The sequence below is a fragment of the Canis lupus genome, chromosome 9 (assembly GCF_003254725.2).
Source record: "Canis lupus dingo isolate Sandy chromosome 9, ASM325472v2, whole genome shotgun sequence".
Classification (NCBI taxonomy): Eukaryota; Metazoa; Chordata; class Mammalia; order Carnivora; family Canidae; genus Canis; species Canis lupus.
This window is the reverse complement of record NC_064251.1, coordinates 52,399,878-52,424,806: the sequence shown is the minus strand read 5'-3', so window position 1 is coordinate 52,424,806 and position 24,929 is coordinate 52,399,878. Positions and strand designations below refer to the sequence as shown.

The following is a 24,929-nucleotide window of genomic DNA, read 5'->3' as shown; positions in this document are numbered from 1 at the left end:
TGAAGGCGCCACCCCCACCCGTGGGAGAATCTTAATCGTGCTGGTTCACGGTGACTGTGTCCCTTCAGGACTTTTCCTGGCCCCTCTCGGGAGATATCAAGGTTCCTCCTTCCACATCGCCCTTGCACTTGTCCTGGGGGTGCGCAGCTTCTGGGGGCCTGGTGGCACCCGAGTCTTTGTGGTGGGCTAGGTCAGTCCTCAGCTGCACCCCCCTGCCCCCTGCCTCTGCCGGGAACAGTTCCTCTGCTGTCCCCTCCGGCTCTGGGCTCCTGCCAAGTTCTCCCTGGAGAGTGTGCTCCATTGCATCTGAGCCCAAGTCCAGATGGCACATGGACACAAGTGTCACCTGCCAGGAACCTGATATCTGCTTAGGGTTAAAATGTGGCACAGAAGTTAACCGGCTGCCCCATCGCTTGCTCTCTCATGCTGTGTGTCTTTTCCAGCTTTTCCCAGTCTAGCTTGGTGTCCACGGCTGAGGACCAGGCTGCAGGGGAGAGGCTGGCCCGAGGCCACAGGATGACCTGGTGGCAGTGCCTTCTCCCTCCAGATGCCCGTTTACACGACAGACGTGCCTTCACGGGAGTCCTTCAGCTGAGAAGGGAAGTCGGGGTGGGAGGGGGCTCTGGGGGCCTTCTGTCTGTCAACCGTGCTCCATGTCCCCCCTCCCAGCCTGTGGGAAGACGGCCAGCCCATCTCTGTTTCTGGAAAGTCCATTTAGGGGAGCGTCTGGTTCTGACCCATACGTGGACATGGGTGTGAGCAGCTTCATTACGTTAGATTCCCTGTCCCTGGGTGGGCTGCACAGAACGGAGATCCTGCAGTTGGACAGGTCCACACTTGGCTCTTTCTTGTGCTCAGTGTGGCCAGGGGTTGGGGGACGAGGATGTCACAGAACAGCTCAGGCGCAGACGGACCAGCTGTGAGCCCCCTTCTGTCGGACAGTCCCGAGCGTCCTACTCAGAACACCTGCTCAGGGAGGCCAGTCTGCAAGCCCTGGAGAAAAGAGCTCCAGTCACATCAGTCTGGGGAGGGTCACTCTGCACGACGTCCCCTGTGCTTCCTGGCTGACAGCACATTTCTGCACTTCGGGAGTTGCTGTGGGGGCCGAACATGGACTTTCTGGTGTGTCTGCCCCAAGGGATGTTTCCTGGGAAGCCCTGGGAGGGAGCCCACTCTGAAAATGCCGTCTCTGGTGGGCCTTGCCCACCCTCTGTCTCTCGAAGACAGTTGCCCATCAGGATGGGACCCACCTCCTAGAAGAAGGAAGGAGGTTTGGCACCAGGGGAGGGGGGTGGGCAGCCCACCCTAAGTACCGGCCAGTGTTCTCAGAGGGGTCCTGGCTGTCTACTGCCCAGCACTCCTGCCCTGGACTGTCCCCTCGGTCACCTCTCCCACCAGATTTTGAGCGCACACTGGGAATGTGATCTCCGGTCTCGACCCCTGCGGTGGGCAACCTCACAGCCCCCAACTTCAGAAGGGACAGTCCCCTTAGGCTGGGGCCAGGCCTGGCAAGTGAAGTCTGTTGAAGTCACACAGGGAGTGGCCTCGGAAGGGGATCAGTTCTATCCAGCTCCAAACTGCACACTTTTTCCCTACAGTCCAACAGGAGCTTGACATGATGCAAGTCTGATCCCCAGAGTGGGACTTGTTTGGGTCACGTGCTTCCCAGTGTGTAGGGACATGGCTGTGGGCCTGGGGGAGCCACAAGGCCGAATGCTGGTGATGAGGCCACAGTTTGCAGAGCTCGGTGGTCTGGGCCCCGGGGCCCACAGAATAGGATCTAGTGCTCAAATAGGAGAACTCAATAGGATCCAGTTAGCAAAACTGTGTGTCCAATGGAGGCGCTCCCTGGAGGGCTGTGTGCAGTGCTGGTAGCTGGATGGGGCTCCTCTGGCAATAGGAAGCCCCAGCCTGGGCATTGGCCCATCCTGGGCTCAGGGCAGGCTGTCACCTGCATGAATCCTCGCAAAGCCTGGTGGCCTCTGTACTTCTGAGCTGGCCCTGGAAACTGTTCAGCTGTCTCTGGGGCAGCTGCCCGTTGGGCAGTGGCTTTGGAGGTGGCTGGAGTGTGGCTGGGCTAACTCCTCCCAGCTGGGGTCAGGGCCCTTCCCCAGCAGTGTGGGGCTGTGAGTTTGGGGGCCTGCTAGTGTCCTGCTGAGGGGTTGGATGAGGGGTCCTGCGCCCTGCATGTTGTGTGGTGGGCTCTCACGTGGTATGGGCCATCTCCCTGGGTGCCTGGCCCGCCCTGCTTCTGGTGAGGTTGCCTCTCTCTGAGGCTCAGTGCCCCGCGTCCAGCCCAAAGCAGCCTGAGGTGCTTGCCCATGGCTGGATGCTGGCAAATGGCTCAGAGGTCAGGGCAGCCCCAATATTGGGGCCAAGTCCTGGGGCTGAGCAGACCTGATGGCAGGGGTCATCCCATCTAGTACCTGAGAGGGCTAGGGGGGTCACACGGGGCCAGAGCACCTAGGACCACCATGGGAGAGTGAGCACATATCTGGGCATGGGGTGCTATTGATAATAATCCTGGGATCCTTCCCTGTGGCTGCTCCTCTTTCCTGTGGCTGTTCCCCTTCTCCGTGGCTGCTCCCCTTCCCCATGGCTGCTCCCTTTCCCCGTGGCCACTCCCCTTCCCCATGGCCACTCCCCTTCCCCGTGGCTGCTCCCCTTCCCCGTGGCTGCTCCCCTTCCCCATGGCTGTTCCCCTTCCCCATGTTTGCTCCCCTTCCCTGTGGCCGCTCCCCTTCCCCATGGCTGCTCCCTTCCCCATGGCTGCCCAGGAGCACAGGCTTTCTTGCTCATGGTCCCAGCTTCCCCCACGGCTTCCCAGCGTGACTCCTGGTCCTACTCAGGGACTGGAGGAAGGCCCCCATCTCCTCCTCCCAGGTGAGTGAGCCCTGCTACTCCTCCACTGGGAACACAGGGAAACTGGGCAGCAGGGTCCAGTGGGATGCACCTACGGGGGGGGGGGGCTGGGTCTCTGCTACCGCTGCTGGTGGACCTGCAGGAACAGTGCACAGGCTCCTCCCCAAGGGTGTCCCAGCAGAACCCCACTCCCACATTCCACCAGGCACCTTCCTGTGGGCTGGCTCATGCCAAACACAGCTTCTTTCATGGTTTCTATACGTGACTCATCCTCTGCTTTCCTGCTGGGTGTGTGGAGGTAGGTGCCGGGGCTCCGGCACGGACAGTGGAGCAGGGCCCTCACCCTGGGGTCTCTATCGAGTCAGAGAGAATGACAACGGCAAGGGGTAGGGTTGTGAGGCTATGGTGGCCCCACGCAGTCACCCTGCACCTCTGAGTGCCTCCCCCAGGCCACCTGAGACCACAGAGCCACCTGATGGCCCCAGCCCCACCTACAGGCCCCTTCTTCCTCTAGAAAGCTCTCCTGCAGCTCCTGCCCTGACCTGGGGTCCCCTCTGCTCTCCCCTCATCCCACACTCGCCCAGTCACCAGGCCCACTGTGCCCACCTATGGCCCCAGGTTGTGCCCCACTAGCTGTGGATGCTGTGACAGTCCCCTCCCCTGGTAGCCAGAATCCTCTCCCTAGCTCATCAGTCTGGCCTTGTCCACTTCTGCTGAGAACCCTGAAGCTCCCCACCCTTAAGCCCCCCGGAGTGACTTGCAGACTGCTCTCTGCTTACTCCTGTGATGCTGGACCACTTGTCCTGCCCCTGATCTGTGCAGCCCACGCAGCCAGTGTGTCCCCCGCCCCACAGACCTGACCTGGAAGAGATACATTCCTCCTTGGGGCTCCCATGGGGCTCTAGGAGTGTGTGGGCCAGGGTGACACACACATCTATCTCCCCCAAACTGGTGCTCTGTGAGCAAGGCCACCTAGTCTGGTCCCTGGTGGAGTCCCTGGCACCCTGGGTACTTGATAAAATGGCTTGAATGAGTATGTGAATGATGACTCTGGGGCCCCTGGGCCCTAAAATGCCAGATTCATGGCTGCTGTGGGTGGGGGACTCCCAACCTCCACCACCCGTGAGGCTGCTCCACCTTGCCTCTGCCCCAGGCGTCCCCTTCAGACCTCTGCCCTCCTGCCTCCAGAATCTGCAGCTGGGCCCCCAGCCCCTGTATGGGGCACTGGGGAGTGCTGGTCTGGCCGCTGCCCTGATGGCTGGTGACCGGTGAGCCTGCCATTGTCCACGAGAGGGCGCTGACAGCCCGCCCATGGAGGCTGGGAGGCTGGGTGGCGCAGGGAAGGGGCGGGAGGAGCCTGAGCAGGTTCTCGGGGCCTGAGCGGGATGTGCAGGTATGCGCTTGTCTACACAGATATGGGGGTCTGAGGGCGGTGGGCCAGGGCAGCCAAGGTGGTCCATGATGGGCGCAGGTCAGGAGTGGGGTGGGCCCGGGGCAGGCGGCCCCCTCGGCACTGCCCTCTGCATGGCTTTAGTCAGGGACCCCACCGGCCTCCGTGCTCTGTGCGTGGGCCTGTGCTCCCTGGGCTCTGCCTCTGCCCCGCATCCCTCAGCCCCAGCACTCAGGGGCACGGCCCTGCTGCTTGTGGAAACCCCAGTTCCTGGGCCCTGGGGACCCTGCATCTGTGTTTGGGGCTCTCCTGGGAAGACTTGCGGCCACTCCTGGACATCCTACCAGGTCCCCGAGCCATCTGATCCCCGGGGATGCGGGGTGTCAGGCAGGGGAGGCAGTGGGAGCAGGGTCGAGGTTTAGCGGTGGTTGACCTGGGGCACAGAGACTGGCATCTGGAGGTGGTCCAGGCTGAGAAGTGCTGGTGGTGGGTGGGGTGGAGGAGGCTAGGGGGCACAGGGGCATCATTCCCAAGCCGAGTCTAAAGTCCTCCAGGAGCAAAGGAAACCCGAGGATGAGGGTGCAGACGAGGTCCAGGGTGTGGGTCGGAGCGAGTCTGTGGGTGAGACAGACAGTGGGGTCCTCCTGGAAGCAGGTGCGGGGGCAGGTCGGGAGCCGGCACTGGATGTGGGGGCACCCAGGAGATGGGCCTGGGGTCACAGACTCTGGGGCAGCTCAGGGCCCCACGGTGCAGAAGGCCCAAGGTGGATGGCGGGTGAAGCACTCAGCACGCTGTCAAGCTGAGCACTCGGGAGGGGCCACCACCTGGGGGGTGGGCAGGGATGGGTCCTCGCCCTCCACCACCAACCTGTCCCCAGGGTGCGCCCCTAGCACATCTGTCCTCTTGTCCCTGGTCACACTGCCACTTAGTCTAGGTCAAGGGTGTCTGCGTCCCCCTACACCTGGTCCCTTCCTGGTGCAGCAGCCGCTGCGCTCCCCTGGCCACAGGCCACTCCGAGACCCCATCCTGGCTGTCGCCCCCATCCTGGCTGTCGCCGCCCAGTGTCTGCCTGCACCATGTCCATGTGCCTCGGCCCTCCCTGTGCCTGCTGGCCTCTCCGGCCTCCGGGGCTCGTGCTGTCTCTCTGTCACTCTCCTGGGGGCAGTTTCTCGGCCTCAGGATGGGCTTAGATCCAGGCCCATCTGCTTTGCCCGTACCTGGCGTTTCTCCCTGTGGCCTCCATGTAATTACAGAGCTGTGCATGCGCTCCCCGTGCTGGCTGCCCCCCTGCCCCTGATGCAGTCTACGGGGTGGGGGTGGGGCCGTCTGCTCTACCCAGCCCCAGCCCAGCCCCCAGCCCCAGCCCCCAGCCCCAGCCCCCAGGCCCTAGCTCCCAGCCCTCAGCCCCAGTCCCCAGGTCCCCCAGCCCACAGGCCCCCCCGGCCCCCAGCCCCAGCCCCCAGGACTCCCAGCCTCCAGCCCCTAGCCCCCAGGCCCCAACCCCCAGCCCTCAGCCCCCAGTCTCTGGCTCCCAGCCCCAGTCCCAACCCTGGACGAGGTCTGTAGGCCCACAGAAAGATCTGTTGAACGAATGAACGGAGAAGCTCCCAGCGCGGTCAGCTCTCTGAGCCTCAGTGTCCCCACCTGTGAAGCTATGAGAATGTCATTTGTTGTGAGGGCCGAACAGTGATCCGGGTGGAGGCTTATGGCAGTGCCTGACCCTCAGTGCTCAGCAGCGTGGCCGCTGCCACCGTGACCTCTCCCACCGCCAGCACCGGCTCCCGCCATGGCCCGAGCTAGGAGTGCTGACCACGTGCCAGCTACTCGCTGGGCTGTCCTGGGGACGAGGCACCTCTAGGAGGCGGGGAGGGCCATCCCACAGTGTGAGCCCTCGTGGCCGTGGGCAGAGTGGGGACAGAGCTCCTGGGAGGGGCTGAGGGCCCCCGCTGGGATGGGCCCTGGCCCCGCCCCACGTGTCCCTGCTCTGTGCTTGAGCCAGAAGTGTGTCGCTCCCTAAAAACTGACTTGGCACCGGGCAAGCTAGAATAAGACAGCGCCTGCCATCCCCACTGGGCTGGATTCCTTCCGAATGGAAGACAAATGCATTTTAATTTGTTCCAACTTGACACAACTTCCACCCCACCCCCACCTTGAGAAATTGGGTCACCAAGCAAAGAAGTCCTTAGCTGGCTCAAACTCACAATTTTTTCCCCATGAAATGGCCCTTGTGCCTTTTATTACACAGAAGGCTCCTGTGGGGCTGACCCTCTGGACACTTGGTCCTGGGCTCAGAGAGTTCTAGAAATGGATGGGCTTTGGGGAGCTGTAGGGCAGCTCAGGAGCTCGTTACCCCGGGAGCTGGAAGAGGCCTCAGACAGGGCTTCACCTCTGCTCGTGCACTTAAGGGGAGTGGAGGACGGGGTGCAGAGCAGGGGCTCACCCCGGGTCCCTGGGTGTGGTGTCGCTTCCGGTGCGAGGTGCTTGGTCAGGAGGCTTCGGTGCCAGGGCTGGGAGTGGCTCTCGCCTCCTTTTCCTCATCACACCTTAATGAAGACAGGGCTGCTGGGGCCTGGGGGTCGCGCACGCAGGCTTAGTGACTCCGGGCTCCCACTCGGCCTCCCGGGGCGTGCAGGCCCCGGCCTCTTGCCCTGGCTCCAGGCCTAGGATTATCCCTCGGCTGATGTGCCGTGGTCTCCAGCCACCAGTCGAAGCAGCCATATACCTTTCCGCCCGTTGATCCCCCATCCATCCATCCTTCTGTCCACACTTCTGTCTGTCGGCTGGTCTGCCCACTATCCATCATCCATGTGCTCATCCGGCCCTGCACCCACCCACTCGCCCGCCCACCGCTCCCTCCTCCGTCGCCCCCATCCATCCATCTGTCCCTCTGTCCCCTCGTTCTATAAATGTTTCCCTTGGGCCAGTCACGATGCCACTTCAGGGCCGTGAGCAGGGAGGGAGGGACCCCGGGGGGACAGCCAGGGACCTGCCCTCACAGAGACAGAGGCTGGTGTGGACAGCGAGCCAAGTGGCTGCACCCGGAGGGGTCGGGGAGGGGCCTGGCGGAGTGAGGAGCCATGCCCACGAACCGGAGGGCTTCCCGGAGGACAGACAGCTGCGCGGAGATCCTGGAGGCCCGTCTCCCGGGCCACGCCGGTTCTCCCCACGGCGTCTCCCAGTATGTGTGGAGGAGGCAGCAAGGAGACGTCTGTGTCGCCCGCCCGCACGGGTGGCGCCACCAGCCTGCCCACAAGCCATCTGCCTCTTTCCTCTCCCGGGTGAGTGCGCTGGAGCCCGTGGGCTGCCTGCCTCCTGGCACAGTCGCCAGCTGCTCACGTGGGCCCTGGATCCCACCCCACGGAGCAGGGAGGGGGTCTCTCTTCCCGGTTGGGACGGGGCTGGGCCTGCAGAGCCCAGCGGCACCAGCGGGCTGCTCTTCCCGGGGGCACCGCACTTCACAGTTTAGGAGGTTCGCTTTTGTGACAGTCCGGGGAGAGCGCAAGGCAGTGACTGCGGCGGCCTGATGCAAGTGGAAACTGAGGATCTAGGCGGTTGGCGGCTTGCGGCCAGCACAGAGTCCCCAGGGACAGGCCGGAGGCTTCTTCTCCACGGGATGTGTGATCTGTGCAGCCCGGGCTGGGGGTGGGGCTTGGGGGAGGGCGAGGGGCACAGAGCTTCGGCGGGAGGGTGGCCTGGGGTAGGAGCGATGAGCCCTACCCTCTGGTGAGCTTCTCACACGTGTGTGTGTGTGTGTGTGTGTGTGTGTGTGTGTGGTCACAGGGACCCTGCCCGTAGCAGGAGGCCGTCACTCAGCACTCAGTGAGGGTCGGCTCAGTCATTCACCACTTGAGCTCCTGCTGTGTACTTGGTCCCGGGTGGCCAGGCTCTAGCAGATTTCTCCCCCTCGGCTCTGTTGCTCTTGGGGGCTGGTCCTTCCTGGTCGTGGTTCCTGTGTATTGTAGGGGGGTGAGCAGCATCCCTAGATGCCAGGACATGGCCGAGTGTCCCTGGTGGTGAGCAGGGTCCCCGTTGAAAACTGCTGGTCTATGGCGGTGAATACCACAGAGCCCCGGCTGCCTTCCTGGAGCTCGCAGGCCGTGGCGGATATGGGAACACTCAGCTCGAGCTGCAGGGGGGCCCCTCAGTGGTCGGGCCTGAGGGCTAGCAGGTGGTGGGGCAGGGAGCTCTGGATACAGGGTCGGGGTGTCTGGAGAACAGAGCCTCTGCTGAGCCGGGGAGGCCAGGGGAGGTGCCAGGGTGTCGTGCACGGTATCCTGCATGTGGAGGTTCCTGAGTCCAGGGGGCAGGGCCTCTCCTTTTCCCTCTCTTGCCAGGTCACCTCTGCTCTGGGATGCCCCTGCCCTGTCTGCACAGGTGGGAGGCTGTGGAGGGGGGCAGCCGACTGCCCAGGGATCACTGAAGGTGGTGATCAGAGGCTCAGACCCAGAGCCTCATTAAAAAGGACACACAGCAGAAAGGCCCTCCCTGGGGAGCGTGATGAGCCTCCCGCCTCACGGCCCGGTCCCCGGATAAGGGCCACTGCCACAGTGGGCGGGCAGCAGGCAGGCTGGTCTGCTGGGCTGGGGTCCACCAGGCCTCAGGGGCATCTCAACACCTCAGGCTCCTCTGAGGAGCCTGGAGGGGTGTGGAGGGGGCAGAGAGAAGTATAAGGCAGGCCCCAGCTGAGAAGGAGCCAGGGGGAGGCTGGGCTGCAGGTCGTGGAGACCAGGGGCCCCTTCTGGTCCTGGTGATGTGATATCCCCTTCTGAGCTGCCGTCCCATCCCTCAGGGCTGTCCAGTGGAGATAGGGCAGGGCCAGCGGACTTTGGGGGACACCGAGCATTGGGGTTGTCCACCGCAGTGGAGACCAGATCGCCTCATTCTGCCTCCCGTCTTCCCTCCCGAGAGGACACAGGGTTTGCACAGGAGGGCTGCTCTGGGATCATGGCCTGGATCCTGGGTGGGGAGCATGGGAGGAAGGAGATGAGGGCAGGACACAGGTCGGGCGCCTGTCTCAGATGCCCCATGTCCTTACGCGCAGAGGGACAGAGGTGGGCAGAGCAGCAACCAGACATGGAGGCAGCGCGGTCGAGGTGCCAGGGGTCGGTGTGGGGGTGGGGCTGGACTCTGAGAGGGGACGGGTTTGGGGCACCGGGCTCTGGAGTTGTGGCAGAAAACTGATTTGGGTCAGTTCAATCTTTTCTAAGTATAAATAAAAGTCAGAATTTCTTCTCTTAATTAATTTTGGCTGTTGGACTGTGAGTCTTTGAGCGTGACTCTAGCCGAGACGGGCTGCCTGGGTCTCACAGCGAGTGTACAGCAGAGGGAAAACCTCGGCCAGGCCCAGGGCCTCCGGGAAGGGCTGCTCGCTTGGGAAGGGAGACACGGGCCTGAGCCACGTCTGCAGGGGGTGCTCTGCTTGGTCTGGGGAGGGCTTTCCTTGGTGGGAGTTGGTGTCTGGCGGGCACCAACACTTGGAAGGAGCTCAGGATTGGGGCCCCCCAAGCTGGGCCCAGCACTGTGTGCATTCAACCCCTGAGTGGGGCCCTGTGCCCCCCAAGCCCCCAGGCCAGAGGGGAGGTCTCCTGCTAAGGCCCCCCTGCTGGCAAGTGGCCTCAGCAGGATTTGAACTCAGCTCTGCCACAGTCCCTGCCCTCCACTAGTGGCCATGCCAGAGCTGTGGGCCGGCCACCCCGTTTCCACCTTCACGGCTGCCCGCCAGGGGTTAGGCAGTCTGCCTCCTCTTCCCCAGCCCCTGCCTAAAGCACCACCCATTGCTCCCTGACCACTCTGTGACCCTGCATGGGTCACCTCTCAACACTCCCATCTCTCACCTTTTCTGAGCCTGCCCTCGTGGCTGGGAAGAAGGCCGAAACCTTCCCAGAGGCCCTGGCTTGCTGCTGGGTGGTGCAGGGGCTTGGGAAGGATATCCTTCCTTGCTGGGTGCCGGGACGGGGGTCCAAGGCAGAAGGAAAGCAGGGCCCTTTGTTCACAATTATGAAGGAGTTCAGCATGCAAGAGCAAGACATGGCCCTGGGTGCAGGGACGCATGGCTGCCTGCCTCCCGGACCTGCCCGGCCCTCGCTCACACTCCCCAGGACGGCCTCTGGGGCCTCTTCCAGGGGTAGAAGGGCAGCACGGGACCCATCCTGCAGTCAGCACGGGCCCCACTGCTCCTGAAACCACACACAAAGGGTTTGGACCAACGGCCATTAGGGTGATGCTCAGTGGACCCACAGGTGGGAAGAAGGGTGGGGCCGGGGCCAACTTTTCCTCTGCCTCACCCACAAGGCTGGGGGTCCCCGCTGTGCTGACACAGGGGCTGAGACATGTGAGGCAGGAGCAGGGTTTGAGTTCACACACATTCAAGCCCGTCTCTGCCACCGAGAGCAGTGGGGCCTTGGGCAAGTCATGGGGGCTCTTGGGACCTCAGGCTTTTCATCAGGGAATCAGAAGCTGGACTGGTCCTGTGTGTTGGGAGGCACTGAGGATGACCCAGGAGCCAGGTTGGGTCAGAGCCCTGGAGCCCTAGAGGTTCAGAGCCAAGTCTGTACGAGGAGGGGGCTGACTTCCAGGCCGCCCCTCCCTCGGCCTCTGCTCCCTCTGTGGTCCCAGCTCCACAGGAGCTCTTCCCCGGACAGGACCTCCTGCTCCTCATGGCTCGATGGTCATATTTATTTTATTCTAGGCTTTGATCTATAAAATGCCTGTGTGTACCCAGAAAAATCTCCAGAAGGTGCTGGCTCCTGCCTCACATTTTAGTAGTGAAATATGGGGTTTAAACATTTTACAGGCTGGCGGTAACATTTTACTAGAGAGACCCATTGGCTGGAGGTCAGCGGCTCGGTGTGTCTCTCCTGGGACTCAGGGAGAGGCAGAGCCAGGGGGATGTGGCTGGCTCCGTGTCCAGAGACAGCCGCCGGGGGCCCCACCCCGCAGACCCGGGAGGGGTGGAGGTTGGGTGGATGACACACAGAAGGGCTGGCTGGGACAGCAGCAAGCTACTCATGATGATGCCTGTGATGAGAATATCACTGTGGGGACCTGGGGTTCCTCCCTGCACCAGGGCAGATGCCCCCCTCCCTTCTCTTTGGGGCTATCAGACCCTTCTCCTGGCCCCTGTCTAGCAGGTGCTGGGCATAGGATGGATGCTCAGCTCCACCATGGGGCTCTGTCTTCATGGTGGGACTGTGTACTCCCTCGCTCTGAGCCTGCCTGGCAGTCGGCTCCTTCCTCTGAGCGGCCTCAGAGACATGGGAGCGGTCCCCTGGTTCACCCTGTGCCATTCACCCTCTCAAGAGCACCAAGAGGTGAGGATGGGCCAGACATCATGCGTGAAGGCACAATTTTCAGGACACTGGACGCTGGGCAACAAAGGACAGTGATTTCTGGGGAGTGGAAGCAAACAGGGGAGCCCCTGACGGTGCCCACTCACACCCTGGATGGAGTTTTCAGGCCGTGACACAGGAGGAGCCTGCCCAAAGCCTTGAGTTGAGGAGGGGGCCCTGCAAGCCCAGGGAGACCAGGGTAGCTGGAGCAGATGAAGCAGAGCCCCGGAGGAGAGAGCACGTCCACAGAGGAGGTTTGCGGGGTCTCGGGGCCTTCATCTGAGTGCCAGTCACTGCGTGTGAGTGACGGCAGCTCCTGGGGCCGAGGAGAAGTCCACCACCTGAAGGATGGGAGCAAACAGCCTTGGGAGCCGACCCAGGGAGGAGCGGGGAAGGAGCGCGCCTTCCCACCAGCCAGACGGAAAGCCTCGCAGTTCCTGAGTCCCCAGGCACGCGCTCAGAAGGGTCTCGCCTCAGTTGCCGGGAATAATTAGACCTGATGGAGCATCGTTCTGGTCCTGCATACGAAAGCTTAAAAGGAAGACCAAAGGGTTCAAAGTGTTTCAAAATAAATGCATCCTGAAACAAAGCTCGAGACTGTGGATATGGATAAAAAGGATTCGGCACCCAAAAAGGTCAACGACACGATGCTGGGGGTTCAACAGGAAATGACCAGGCACACAGGAAGCAGGAAAACGTGACCCCCAAGGAGGAGAACCCCAATCATGAAAACCCCTCCCCATCCAGTGTTAGAGTTGGCGGGTGGGTGTGAAATCCACTGCCGGGATGGCTTTCCAGCCATCCGAAAAGCCAGAGGAGAAGCAGCAGCATCATAAGTAGAGTCATGGAAGCTATGAAAGGCCTGAATCAGACTCCCAGAGACAAAACCTGCAAAGTCCGGTGTCTGAGATGAAAAACACACTGAGGAATGAAACATCATGGAGAAAAGATTAGTGAACTTGAAGATGTATCGGTAGCATTGATCCGGACAAATGAAGAGCCATCTGAAATACGAGCAGCCCCTGAGGGGATTTTTGTCAAGTAGCAGAATACACACTCCACGGGGTCCTGGGGGGAGAGGGGAGCGAGGGGGCAGGACACATTTGGAGAAATCACAGCCCACAAATGTCCACGTTTGACCTCACAGATTCGGGGAGCTCGGTGAGCCCCAGGCACAGGAGCATGAAGGCCCCCAGCAAAGCAAATCACGAGCCCTCCTCAGCCCTGGGACACAGGGACGTCTGACAGGTAGTCCATGGGAAGTACGGGGACGAGAAGGGATCTGTCGTGGGAACCAGGAGGGACAGCAGAAGCGGCTTGGAAGCAAGACAGAAGGCTCATAGCCAGGAGTCTCTACCCAGTGAGGCTCCATCAGAGACGAAGGCGGGAGGAGGCCCATCTGGGAGCACAGTGCAGAGGGGGCTGGCCACCAAGAAGCCAACCGCAGGGAGCCCTGAGGCGACTGTCAGGAAGAGGGCCGGTGCCGGGTGGGACCGCAGGCCCAGCCCAAGGAGCCAGGACCGTGATATGGCGACAGCGAGGGTGAGCATCCACGTGTACAAAACGCACAGTGTGTATGGACACCGTCCTCATGGTTCAGGTCAGCAGAGTGCTGCCAGGGGCCCAGCCCCTCACATTCCAATTTCCACAAAACCCTGACAGGGCAGGTTGCAGTTCCTGTCTCCATCCTGCTGCTAAGGAAACTGAGGCTGGAGCGGTCAGGTGCTCTGGACGCCCAGCAGAACAGGCACCGGCCCAGGGATGAATCCAGCCCCCAGCCACCCTGTTCTCTGCTCCTCTTGCATCAATCTGGTCCCTTCTGTCCCCCGGCGCCCCCCATCTCGGGCAGTGTCCCCCCATCCCCCACCATGCTCACAGGCCCCTGGGGCTGGCCAGGGAAAGGCGGGATGCTGGGCCCTTTCCCTCTAGGCCCCACACTCTGTGGCACCGCCAGAGCCCCAGCTCTCCTGAACCTCCAGGATATGAAGTAGGGGCGGGCTGTTGCCATGGCAACCACTCATCACTTATTGATGACCTAAGGAAGCACTTGCTCCAAAGGTGGAGGGCGATTTGCAGGTGCTGCCTCCCTCTGGGCGGCTCCACTGGGGGCCAGCTCTGCTCGCAGGCCCTTCTGGGCTCAGGGTAGGCCCCAGGTGGGTGGAGGGCTGGGGTGGGGGGAGGTCGGAGACCCTGCTCTTGGCTCCTCCTTTCTGCTTCTCCTCCCAGTGCTTGGTCACACAGTGGGTCCCTCGGGATGGGTCAGACCCCCACCTGCGGGCCTGGGTGCACTCAGTACCCCAGGGTCCATGTCTGAGCCCCCCAGACCATCTGTCCATCTGCACCCCACCCGTTCCACGGGGGTGGGGGTGGGCTCACGCGCCTTTGTCCGTTTCCAGCTTAGAGAACGTGTGCTCATGTGGAAAACCAAGAAACAGGCAATTGAGTTGGAGAAGTGATAGTGGCCGGCCGTCAGCACCGGGCCAGAAATAAGCGTGCCCTCATTCGGCACACACGCTTCCAGGGAAGTTTTGACAAAAATAAGTACATGTGTAATGGGTTTATATAATTTTTTAAATTGTGGAAGAATGCAGATAACACGAAGTACACCACTCCAGCTATTTTTAAGTGTGTAGTTCTGTGGCATTGGGCCCGTTCACATGGTTGTGTAACCCTGTCCCCGTGACACGAGGCCCCCGCCACCCCCAGCCCCACCCCCACCCTCCTGCTCCTGCGTCTGCGGATCCCACTCCTTTGGATAACTCCTATAAATGGAATCCTGCAGGATCTGTCCTCTGGAGACTGGCTTCCTTCATTGAGCATGACGTCCTCCGGTCCTTCCATGCTGTACCGGGATGGCCTTCCTTTTAGAGGCTCCGTCACATTCCACCATACAGATCTGCCACATTGTGCTTATCCATCGTCCCCGGGGTGGATGCCTGGGCTCGTGATGGTCTTATTGGAAGAGCCGGACAGGGGAGGTGGGCCTCTTGTGCCTTCCCACCCTTTCCAGGCCAACTTACTCCCTCAGATACTCCTCTCCTTGCCCTGACGTCTCTCGCGTTGTCTGGCCCCATAGTCACACACCTCCAGACACTCATCCGACGTCAAGCCCTTGCTTTTTGGGCTGAGGTCCCTCTGGGCGGGGTGCAGTTGCTTCCAGGGGGCTGTCAGCTGATTCTCCAAGCCCTGCCTGGTCTCCCCGGCACCCAGCTCCAGCAGAGTCCAAGAGAGGCAAGGGGCAGAAAGGTGCCCTGGATGGGTGTACCTGTTGCCGGGGGCCCTCGTGTGGGTGCTAGAGAGACCACCTCTGAGGGTCTCTCACCTGTGGGGGATCTCTCCTTGACATGGGGAAGCCCCCTCCTGAGGTCACCTGGCCACTCCAAGTGGTCCTCATGGGAAGGGCCTCTTTCAAGATGACCCAAGCCCAGCTCCCCTCCTGGAGAAGCCCATTTGAGTCCTTGCCCCCAAACAGGGCCATGCGGTCCTGCCACAAGCAGTGAGGACTCTTTGCTCTCTGTCACAGGGGTGCTCCAGACACAGCCCCTGGCCTGGGATAGCTCGCGTGTGGGTGCCCAGCCCGGGGGTCCCCCAGCTTGACTCACAGTGACAGGAGGAGTACCTACCTCCCTGCCTAAGGTGGGGGGTGCAGGACACAGCACATGGTGATGTTTCCTGCAGGGACATGCCCATCCTATTCTCCTAACCCTTGGCAGGCTCCTGATGTCCTCTTACAGGGTCGGAGGTGTGGGAGGGTGGCAGGTGTAGGCCCCTGGCTCGAGGATGTGTGGATCACTTGGAACCTGTTACACAGGGGTTTCAGATGAATGCTCAGGCGATGGTTCCCATGTCCAGGTGCATGTGGAGAGGTCACATCCAGCCAGGAATGGGGTCATGGCACTAGCCAGCCTTGGAGAGAGCCTCACTCAAGAGTGGGTAGGACTCCTGGGGGCCGCAGTGGAGGCTGTGTTCAGGAGACAGCAAGGGTCACACTGTAGTCACCACGCAGGGAAACAGGTGAGTATTTCAGGAGCAGCAAAGGGCTGGCATGGCTGCAAAAGCCCTGGGGTCAGGAGATTAACTGGGGACGCTGGCCGCTCAGACTCTGCCTTTGGCGCTGTTTGCCTGAGTGGGACTAGCTGTCGGGCACACAGGGTGTTTGTGAGCAGAGGAGAGTCCGTGTGCCGGGGCCACAGGGCGGCTGGGGCTGAGCTCCAGCAGGCTTCCCGGCCAGCCCCGGGTGGGGAAGAAGACGGCCACCCTGTGCTGTGCTCAGTAGCCGGATGACAAATGAATCTGCAGAAGGGAAGTTAAGGGTCTTCAGGGAACCCACCAGATTTTTTTTTTTGCAAGGAAAGAGCCATAAATTGAGGCTGTAGTTTAGAGCTATTAGGGCCTAACTCCTGCCCTGGTAGGCACATGTGCCCATTCAGGGGGCCGGCTGCGGGTGGGGAGGAGGTGGAGGGGCCGAACAGGAGATGGAGATCCTATGCAGGAGTGGAGGCTGCACACCCTCCTGTCCTACGTGGAACCGAAGGTGAACACCAGGGCCGCTGCCCTCAGGTGACTGTGGCAGGGGGGTGGGCGTGGGGATCCCAGACCCAGATATGTACATACAGCCACACGGGGAGCCCCCAGGGATGCCCTCCATCCTAGATTGGCCGCTCTGCAGACCTGCAGAGGCACACAGTCTGGTGCGGAGACCCAGGGGAGCCAGGACCAGGGGGCACAGGCTGCAGCCCCAGGGCCTGGGGGTCCTTCTGGCTCACTGGGGGCCACGATGGGGTTGGGGGGCCCCCGACCTGGCCAAGTAGCTTGGGTCAGTTACTTGTGCTGCCAGTTCTTTGCTCTCTTCCTATTCATAGGTGGTGTCAAATCCCTAGCCCCTGGGAATCTGGGTTGGTCCCCCTGACTTGCTTGGCCACCAGAAGGCAGAGGAGGCCAGGTTGTGGGACTTCAGAGGCAAGGTCCTCGGAAGCCCCGAGCTCCACCCGGCCTGCGGGCATCCTGCTCTCGTGGCCTGGGCCAGGCCCTAAGACTCATGGGGAGAGGCACCCACAGGTGAGCCGCCCTGTGGCTCACCCAGAGGAGGGCTTCGAAAGGCAGGAGTGAGGGAAGATCCTCCATGAGTGGAATTGGGCACTGCATCTGCTCATCCTCTGTGTAGGAAGACAAGTGGCCCAAAGAGGCTTACAGACAGCGGCAAATGGCCTGGCTGGTTTGCCTGTGGCCTGAGGGAAAAGACTGGGGGGTGGGGATGATGTGTCAGCCTGGCGGGCCAGCTGGCACCCAGGTATTTGGTTAAACACCATGCTAGGTGTGTCTGTGAGGGGTTTCGGGATGGGATTAACTAATTCGAATACATAGACTGAGTGGATCACCCTCCCCAGTGCAGGTGGGCCTCGTCCAATCAGTTGAAGACCTGGCTAGAACAGAAGGTGGGGTAAGGGAGAACTTGCTCTCGATCTGACTGTTTGAGCCGGGACATGGGTCTGGTCCTGCGCTCAGGTTGGAACTTATGCCACTGGCTCTCTGAGGCTCGTGGGACTTCTCGGCCTCCATAACCTCACGGGCCAATCCTTATCTATCAATCTATCAATCATCTGTCTCTCTGTCATCCATCTCTCCACCTGTCCTATTGGTTCTGTTTCTCTGGAGAAGCCTGTCCAGTACGACTGGGTCCTAGGAAGTCTGGGGTACGGGCATGTGGGGAGAAGATTTGGCAGTGGCCCCGCGGTCACAGGTTGAAGCCAGCAGAGGAGCCTCAGTATCCAGGAAGACAATGTGACTCAGCTGGGGGATGTCACGCAGCTTCGGTCATCAGCCATTCCAGCATTAGCACAGGGAACGCGAGGACCAGTGGCCGCCATGGTGGAGAGGGAGGCTACCCATGGGCCCTGGAAATATTTAGCTGCCGCCACCCCTGAATGTCCAACCAGCCTGCAATAAAGGTGGGGAGGAGCCCTGGGGTGACACCTGCTCCCTGGGAGGCTGACTGGCCACAGGGCTCGAGTTGACTCTTGGGAGCTCAGCTGAGCTGCGGGGTCACGAGTTCAGAGAGAGGAGCCAGAAGGAGGGAAGTGGCCCCGAGCTTACTGGCTCCTGGCCAGGGTATAAGGAGGGGCTGAACCAGAGAAAGCACCTAGTGGACAGGTGCACCCAGGGAAGCTCAAGCCGGGCCTTGGGGGGAGAACTGGGAGGTGGGAAGGCCTCAAGTCTCAGTGGATGGCAGTGTCCTCCAGGCCCCCAGAGGAGATCTGGGCACAGGGGCCTGGGAGGACCCATGCCCGAGGCCCACTGAGGAGCGTCCTGAGGGGAGGTGGGCAGAGGCAGGAATGTGCAGGAACAGGCCTTGCTGGCCGGCAGAGTCCTGGCCCGCAGCCCCCTCTGAAACCGTGGTGTCTGGCCTATCACCTGGTGTGGTGGTCCCTGGTCCAGCCCCTGTGGTCACCTGCGGTCGGGCCCGGAGAGTCACAGGGAAGGGATGGAGTTCCTTTCTCAATAGCAACAGAGCCCTGTTCCAGGCCTGGGGTCGCCTCATCCACCTACAAGGCCCTGCCAGCATCGCTGTCTGAGGATGTTGGAGTTGGTGGCCCACGGGCACAGGACCCCACAAAATGTCCTGTCTGACCCGGTGCCCGTTTAACAGCAAAGGAGGTAGAGTGGGCAGGTACTCATGGCCCCTCGGGGATGAGGTCCGGATCACATCGCTGGCAGAGGGGTGGTGGAGGGTGAGGGGATGACGAACAGAGGGTGGGGAGGGGGAGACCCTGAGACCAGCTCCAGTGCTGTGGGCTGTGGTCCGGTCCTCCAGAGCCTCCTAAACCAGCGACTGGTGGAAGGAGGCTTGGGGAGTTAGAGGCCCCCTCGGCTTCTTCCTCTAGGTGCCTCCAATCTTTCCCTGAGCTAGAAAAACCCAGGCTGAGATCCCAGACTGACCGTCCTGACCCTAAGGTGGACTGTGCCTGCTGCCCAGTCACAGCGAGGCTCCCCCTCCCGGCTCCCAAGGAGGGGAGCTAACTGGCTGCCAGCAGGTGTGGCTGCAAGTGGATTTCAGGGTTTATGGCGCTGAATCCCCTCCCTGACCTACCTGACCCAGAGCCTCCCTTAACCCCCAGCTGTCCTGCTCTGATGGAGGTAAGCACAGGTCCGTGTGCCGTGAATTGGAGAACTGGCAGCAGGTGACTTGATGTCCTGGTGCAGACCATCGAGAACTCGCTGCTGTCACCCACGCTGGCAGGCGGGAGGGTGTATTCCGGGCCCTGAGATGCTCCAGGCCTCCAGGGTGACTCCCCAGGTCATCTCCAGCCTCTGACTTCACCCACCAACTCCCCTGTTGTGGGGGGAGCATCCAACTTTGACACCACTGGATGCACATTTCAGTAATGACCCAGGTTATGAGGCTTCAGAGCCTTACAATTGCATTATTAAAAAGAACTCTCTGAAGGCGCCTAAAATGCATCAAAGTACTCAATATTCCACATCTGATCATAATTAAAAGTAAAAAATACGGCCCAGAAGGGGGCTGCTTGTGACAGATTTGCTGCATGGGGCTAATGGGAGCATTATTAACGCGCGGAAATTGCCGGAGACAGGCCTGGCAGGACGCCCGGTTTCATTGTACGTGTGGAGGCGAGAGGCCGGTGGCGATGAGGACGGCTGACCCCCCGCCCCCCCGAGGCTGGGCGGAGTGGCAGCTCTGTCCCTCGAGCTCTGCCCGGCTCCCATTCTGGGGACCCAGGACCTCTGTGCTGACCGGGAATGGGGGTCACCGTAGTGGTAGGCCGTGCATCTCCTGGGAGGGTACCTGGATGAAGGTGGGAGGTGGGCGCTGGTGGGCAATGGTGGGTGCTTGCGGGTGCTGGCAGATGCTGAGCCATGCCGCCTGGGGTCCCCCTGTTGCTGCAGTGCCGGTACTCAACAGCGGCCCTCGGGGGTCCCTCTGCAGACTCGCCCTTGGCTAAAGAGAACAGCCTGGCCCAGTACCTGCCTTCTTCTGAGGGCAGCCAGCATCCAGCCTGGTGGACGTGGGGTGCGGACAGTCTGGGCCCCTCGCCCGGGCCTAGGATGGCTCTGAGCCCTTGCAGGGTGAGCTGCTGCCTGGGTCGAGATTGTGCCTTGAGCAGATTATGCTGCCTGCTCCATTCTCTGCCCGATCCTGCCTCCTGCCCCCCAGGGGCTCATCCTCGGGCGCCCCTGCCGACCCTCCTGCACACCCGCCTCTGACTCATGGACAGTGGCCGGGCAGCTGACCTGTGGCGGGGGAGTAGAGCCATCCTGGGCCCCGGTGGGAACGGTATCTGGGCAGTGGCTCGGGATGGCCAGAGGGAGTAGGGGTCAGGAGACCCTGGCAGGGGCCTGCCTTACCTGATCTCAGCCTCTGACAACAGGCCAGGGGGGCGAGTGGCTCGTTTCCGTGGGCCCCACCTTAGGCACCTGGTGCTCAGAATGAGCTTGCATCACTCCTCATAAGCCCAGCACGGCTGCCTGATTTCGGCTTCCCCGTCCCAGCTCCCAGAAGCCGAACCAACAGTGCCGACGCCGAGACGGGTGGCCTTGTGACCCCCCCTTCCCCCACCCCCATGCCCTGTGCACAAGGGCCTGGCACGTGCACAGATCCTAAAGCCAGAGTCCCGGTTCAAGTCCCACCTCAGCCACGTGCCAGTTGTGTGCTCCTGGCCCAGGTATGTTACTTCCAGCCTCAGTTTCCCAGTCTGGGGTATTATACGGGATTAAATGGTGAGGATGAGGAGGGTCATATGGGGAAGGGGGAGACACACGGTGAGTGCAAGGTCCTGGTGTCAGCTGCTATTGCTGTCAGCACAGAACTGAGGCCCGCATCCTGCTCTGCCTGGAGGTGCCCGGGCACCAGACAACCCTCGCCCGCACCCTGGGACCCGGGGGTCTTGTTAACACTCAGATTCTGATTCAGGGGATGGGTTGGTTTCCTGGGGCCACAGTAAGCTTGGCACACTAGGAATTGGAGATTTATTCTCCCTGTTGTGAGGCCACCAGTCGGAACTCAAGGCGTCACTGGGACTGTGCTCCGCTGGAGGCTCCAGGGAAGGGTCCCTCCTTGTCCCCTGCAGCTGCTGGTGGCTTGGGGTGTCCCTTGACTGGGGGCTGCAACCCCGCACTCCCTGGCCTCTCTCTGCTCCATCCTCTCGTGGCTTCTCCTCTCTGGTGTCACGTCTCCCTCTGCTCCCCGCCCCCCCAACCCGTTAGAAGGACACTGGTGGTGGCAGCCAGGAGTCACAGTCACAGGAGGACAGGACTGCGTGGGGCGGGGACTCTGTGATGGGAATCAGATGCAAAGATACACAGTGGCACTGTGCCCTCTGAAAATCGGGGGGGAGATGATTTACGACCACGGCTTTCCTGGCGGCTTGTGTCTTTGCTGAGGCTCCTGGAAGTGGATAAACAGGAAGAGGATTTAATTAGGTGCCAGGAGCTGAGGAGTGGTGATTAGCACACGGACCCTGTAATGCCTGGTGTTACATGCAGTTAATTACACAGATTGCAGGGGAATTAATGTCGGGCCTTGCTAATGATTTTTTTTTTTTGGAAGAATAATTTTATTTACACAACATGGGCTGAAAGACTTATTGAAAGGAGAGGACTGGGGACAGCGGGGGGCCAGCTGCTCCCAGGGAAGCGGTTCTGCGGTCAGACAGGGCTGGTGTCCTCTCAGCTCGGCCACACCTGGCAGAGACAAGGTGGCCCCAGGTAGATGCCTGCCTGACTGGTGGGCGATGCTGCTCACCGTCCTGGGTTTCTCCAGGAGCTGCCCAACTCAGGTCCCTCCGTCCTGCCCCCTCTTGCCACTAGCGGGCATGTGTCCTGGGCGCCAGCACCTGCAGGATGCTGGGGAGACCAGGGTGGGAGAGCTGCGGTCCTGCTCGCAGGGCATTTGTTTTGTAGCCAGAAAGATACAGAGAGATACGCTGCTCGGTACGGGTGATACGGAGCGGTAGAGACAGAAGCAGGTCTGTGCGGGCAGATGTCTCAGGGGAGGGTGGGGTGGGGGGCGTGGGGTGTCTGGGTCCGCAGGGCCCTGCATCAGCGGAGCTCAGTCAGCCAGGCCTTGTCCCCAGGGAGCCCGTGGGTGAAAAGGCCGCCTCAGTGTGCAGCGGTCCCCAGCCCCGGCCTTCCCTACAAGAGGCACAAGAGGGTCTGTCTCTGCTGCTCGGGATGGGCTGGGGTCTGCAGGCTGAGGGGTTCCTAGGAATGAGGAGGAGCCCAGGGCCAGGAACCGACCCAGGCTTGGTTACACTCCCGCCAGAGTCAAACAGAGCACCAGGGTCACCCTTGGGCAGGACAGGCCACAGACCTGGGGCAGGGTGGCAGGAGAGGGGCAACACCAGGGCCAGAACCTGGCGCCCAGAGGTCCAGACAGGCACGTGTCCTGCATCCCTGAGAAACAGCCTTCCCAGGGGTGCAGTGGGGCCAGGCTGGGAAGCTAACACCCTGTGGTCTGGGCCAGTCCTGCCTGGGGTGTGGCCTGTGGCCATGAGCACATCCACGGAGCTGGAGCCGGCCGCTGTGATGTTCTTGCCTCCAAAGGGAGCAGAGACGCAGGGAGGAGGAGACGCTGGCTGGAGCCAGAGCTGGGAGCACCTGCCAGAGCCCATCCAGTCCCCGGCCCTGCTGGCCAGTGCTCCTGCCTATCCCAGCTCTGGCAGGTTGGGTGTGAAGGCCTGAGCAGGTGGGTGTTCACCCCTCCTTCCTCTCTGTGTTCTCTGTCCCTCCTCCCCTCCCTCCATCCTCCCCCTTCCCTTCTCCCTCCTCCCAGCATCCAGCCCACTATATGGACACTGACGGGACCAGGATTCTCTCTTCACTCACCCCACCGGGGTCCCCCCACGCTGACTTTCCCCCACGCAACCTGGCCCCGTGACCACTACCGCCCTCTGCCCTGGAGCTCTGAGCGGGGTGTGTGTTCCGTGTCTCAAGTGGCATGCTCTGAGCCATAGCACCCACCCAGGCAAGTTGGGTGGGCCACCTGGAGGGGCATCTGGTGTGTCCTGGAGTGCAGGCTGCACCACCCCTGGACTCGCCTGGTGTGGTTGTGGTGCATCCCTCAGTGGCAGTGGCAGGAGGGGGACCCAGCAGCTGTGACGCCCTGCCAGGTACCCCTCCAAGGGTTGGAAGGAGTACCCCTGGGGGCGGCTCCTGCCTGGGGGACCCTCTTCCTCCTCGGAGCCTTCCTGGGTCTGGCTTGCCTTGTCTCTGCCCAAGTACGAGGTGGAGGCATTGCTCAGGAGCAAGCCGAGAAACACAAATCAGGTCATTTCTGTGGTTTTACATGTGAGTAAGACGCTCGGATATAACAATCGGAGAAGAAAGAAGGAAGAATGGTCAAAACTCATGCTAGTAATTTACATTTAGGATTTTTCTCAGAATGACATTAAATAGCAAAACACATTGTGTGGAAACCAAACAAAACTCTGGATTTCAGCCCCACTAATGGCCCATTTTCCCACTTTGTTGGGCTGGAACCCTGCATTTTCATTTTGCTCTGGGCCCCTGCACATAGGCCTGACCCATGTCCCCACCCTGGGCTCACCCCTGTCTTCATCCCTCCCCACTCTGCCTCTTTCCTCCTTAGGCTCCTGCTCCATAACCTTTCATGGTTCCTCCCACTGTCTGGCCTCACTGTGAGCCCTCGAGGATACCTTCCAACAACACTGTGCTCCACTTCCCGCCGCCTCCCTGTTGACCCCTGGACCCCACAATTTATAAGGGAGAAGGGCCCCTTTGTCCTCCTCATCTCCCAGACAGGGTGGGATTTGGCAAAGCAGAGAAGGGAGCCCGGGACCTGCCTGGTGGTGCTGATTCCTGGCTCGTGTCCCTTCTCTGCACACATCATGGAGGAGCCCCTGCGGTATTGGGGCCTGGCAGTCTCTGCACATCTCCACTGTGTGACCCAGGGAGCCTCCCCCAGGACACTTAGCCTGCTCCGTGAACGCCCTCCTCCCAGGACCACTCTGGGGCCTCCAGATCTCGTGGGAGGCCGCACATGGTGCCCCTGGCTGCCCCTTGGGGACCTCTACTACTGGCAAGAAAAGAGAAACTGGTAATCGGTGCTCCCAATGTGCATGGCAATGCCACTGGCTGGCCAGGACCTGCTCCCGGCGTTTGAAAGGTCCCCTGAGCTCATCTGCTTGTTCATTTGCACTGTCTATGGAGAAAGCAAATGTCAACTTGTGCTGCCCAGACCGCTGCTTGCACTCCCCTCATTAGTGGTGTCTGAAATCATAGAGTTTCTCTGTGTTCTCGTTATGTGCAAATGACCTCCCAAAAGCACTTCCGAGGGGCATGTAGACCCAAGACGGCCCCTTCTAGAGGGGCTTTGGTTCTTGGGACGAGGGTGCCTCTGCCTTGGGGAGGGACTTCCAATGGATCGAAACTGGAGGGAGGGACCCAGCGGGGGGTGCCTAGGATCCCGAGTTTGGGAGACCCTTGTGGGCACACCTGCCTTGAAGGGCCGGGACCTAGGGGTTCCCACGCAGCTGTGAGGGGAGACAGAGGTGGCAGGTGCAGGCTGATTCCCACCCCGGGGAAGCTCATTGTGGAGGCACACGTAGCTCACCGTAGCCCCTGCTGCTCAGCTACGCTGGATATGCCCAGTCTGCGCAGGGCACTTCTCGCTCTCCACTTAAAAGGATGCGTTTGGCAAACCTCAGGATGTCGTTAAAATTTCATGGGCTCCCCCTAAGCGGAGGACCATCGGCCGTAACCTCGATCGAGTCAGATCTGTGCCTGGTCCAGGTGTGTCTCCTGTTGGCGAGCACATCTCTCCTCGATGTCACAGAAATGAGACACCATCCCGGAGCTGGCAGGACAGGTTGGCCGGGCCCTGACTTGCTGGCGGGGACACTGTCAGAATGAATTCATTTCCAAATAAAGCATTGTTAACACTGCTATTAAATGCCTGATGACTCTTTTTTCCTTCTCCAAACTATATTTCAGGGCCAGGCGTATGCCAGCCATGATGAATATTTCATTGTAAAGTGAGCTCTCGCCGCTCCTGCAGCAGTGTGCACATCATGAGGCGTGGGGAGGCCACGCCAGCTGGTCCTGCTCCCGCTGCCCTGAGTGGGGGGCCACCGGCCCACAGCCCGCATGATCTAGATGCGGAGGCCCCCACCAGCCCCCTGACTCTGTGGCCGCCAGCCTGCACCGGCCACCTGAAGGGCTCACTGTCATAGGTGCCTGGGCTCTGCTTGCCACCGGGGGTGCCATCCACCAATCCTAGGGCCGGTCCCAGCCTCCCCATCCTGGAGTGCAGAGCCCCCTCTTCAAGAAGCACTCCCAGACCCTCCCGACCCTCCCACAGCTCAGTCCCTCTG

General features: G+C 61.2%; 1 protein-coding gene across 2 annotated transcripts; it reads left to right on the top strand.

The window, feature by feature from the left end:
* The first annotated feature begins 4,229 nt into the window (after positions 1-4,229).
* LOC112677382 (uncharacterized) lies at positions 4,230-24,456 on the top strand. Of its 2 annotated transcripts, none has more exons than XR_003147013.3 (3): positions 4,230-4,255; positions 22,141-22,282; positions 23,186-24,456. XR_003147013.3 is itself a non-coding variant. In XM_049114384.1 (3 exons), the coding sequence occupies exons 1-3, from the start codon at positions 7,182-7,184 to the stop codon at positions 23,655-23,657; spliced, it is 963 nt and encodes a 320-aa protein (XP_048970341.1). In that variant the 5' UTR covers positions 5,767-7,181; the 3' UTR covers positions 23,658-24,456. The 2 variants fall into 2 exon arrangements, 1 of the variants encoding a protein (XP_048970341.1); XM_049114384.1 differs by lacking the exon at positions 4,230-4,255 and adding an exon at positions 5,767-7,530.
* The last annotated feature ends 473 nt before the right edge of the window (positions 24,457-24,929 follow it).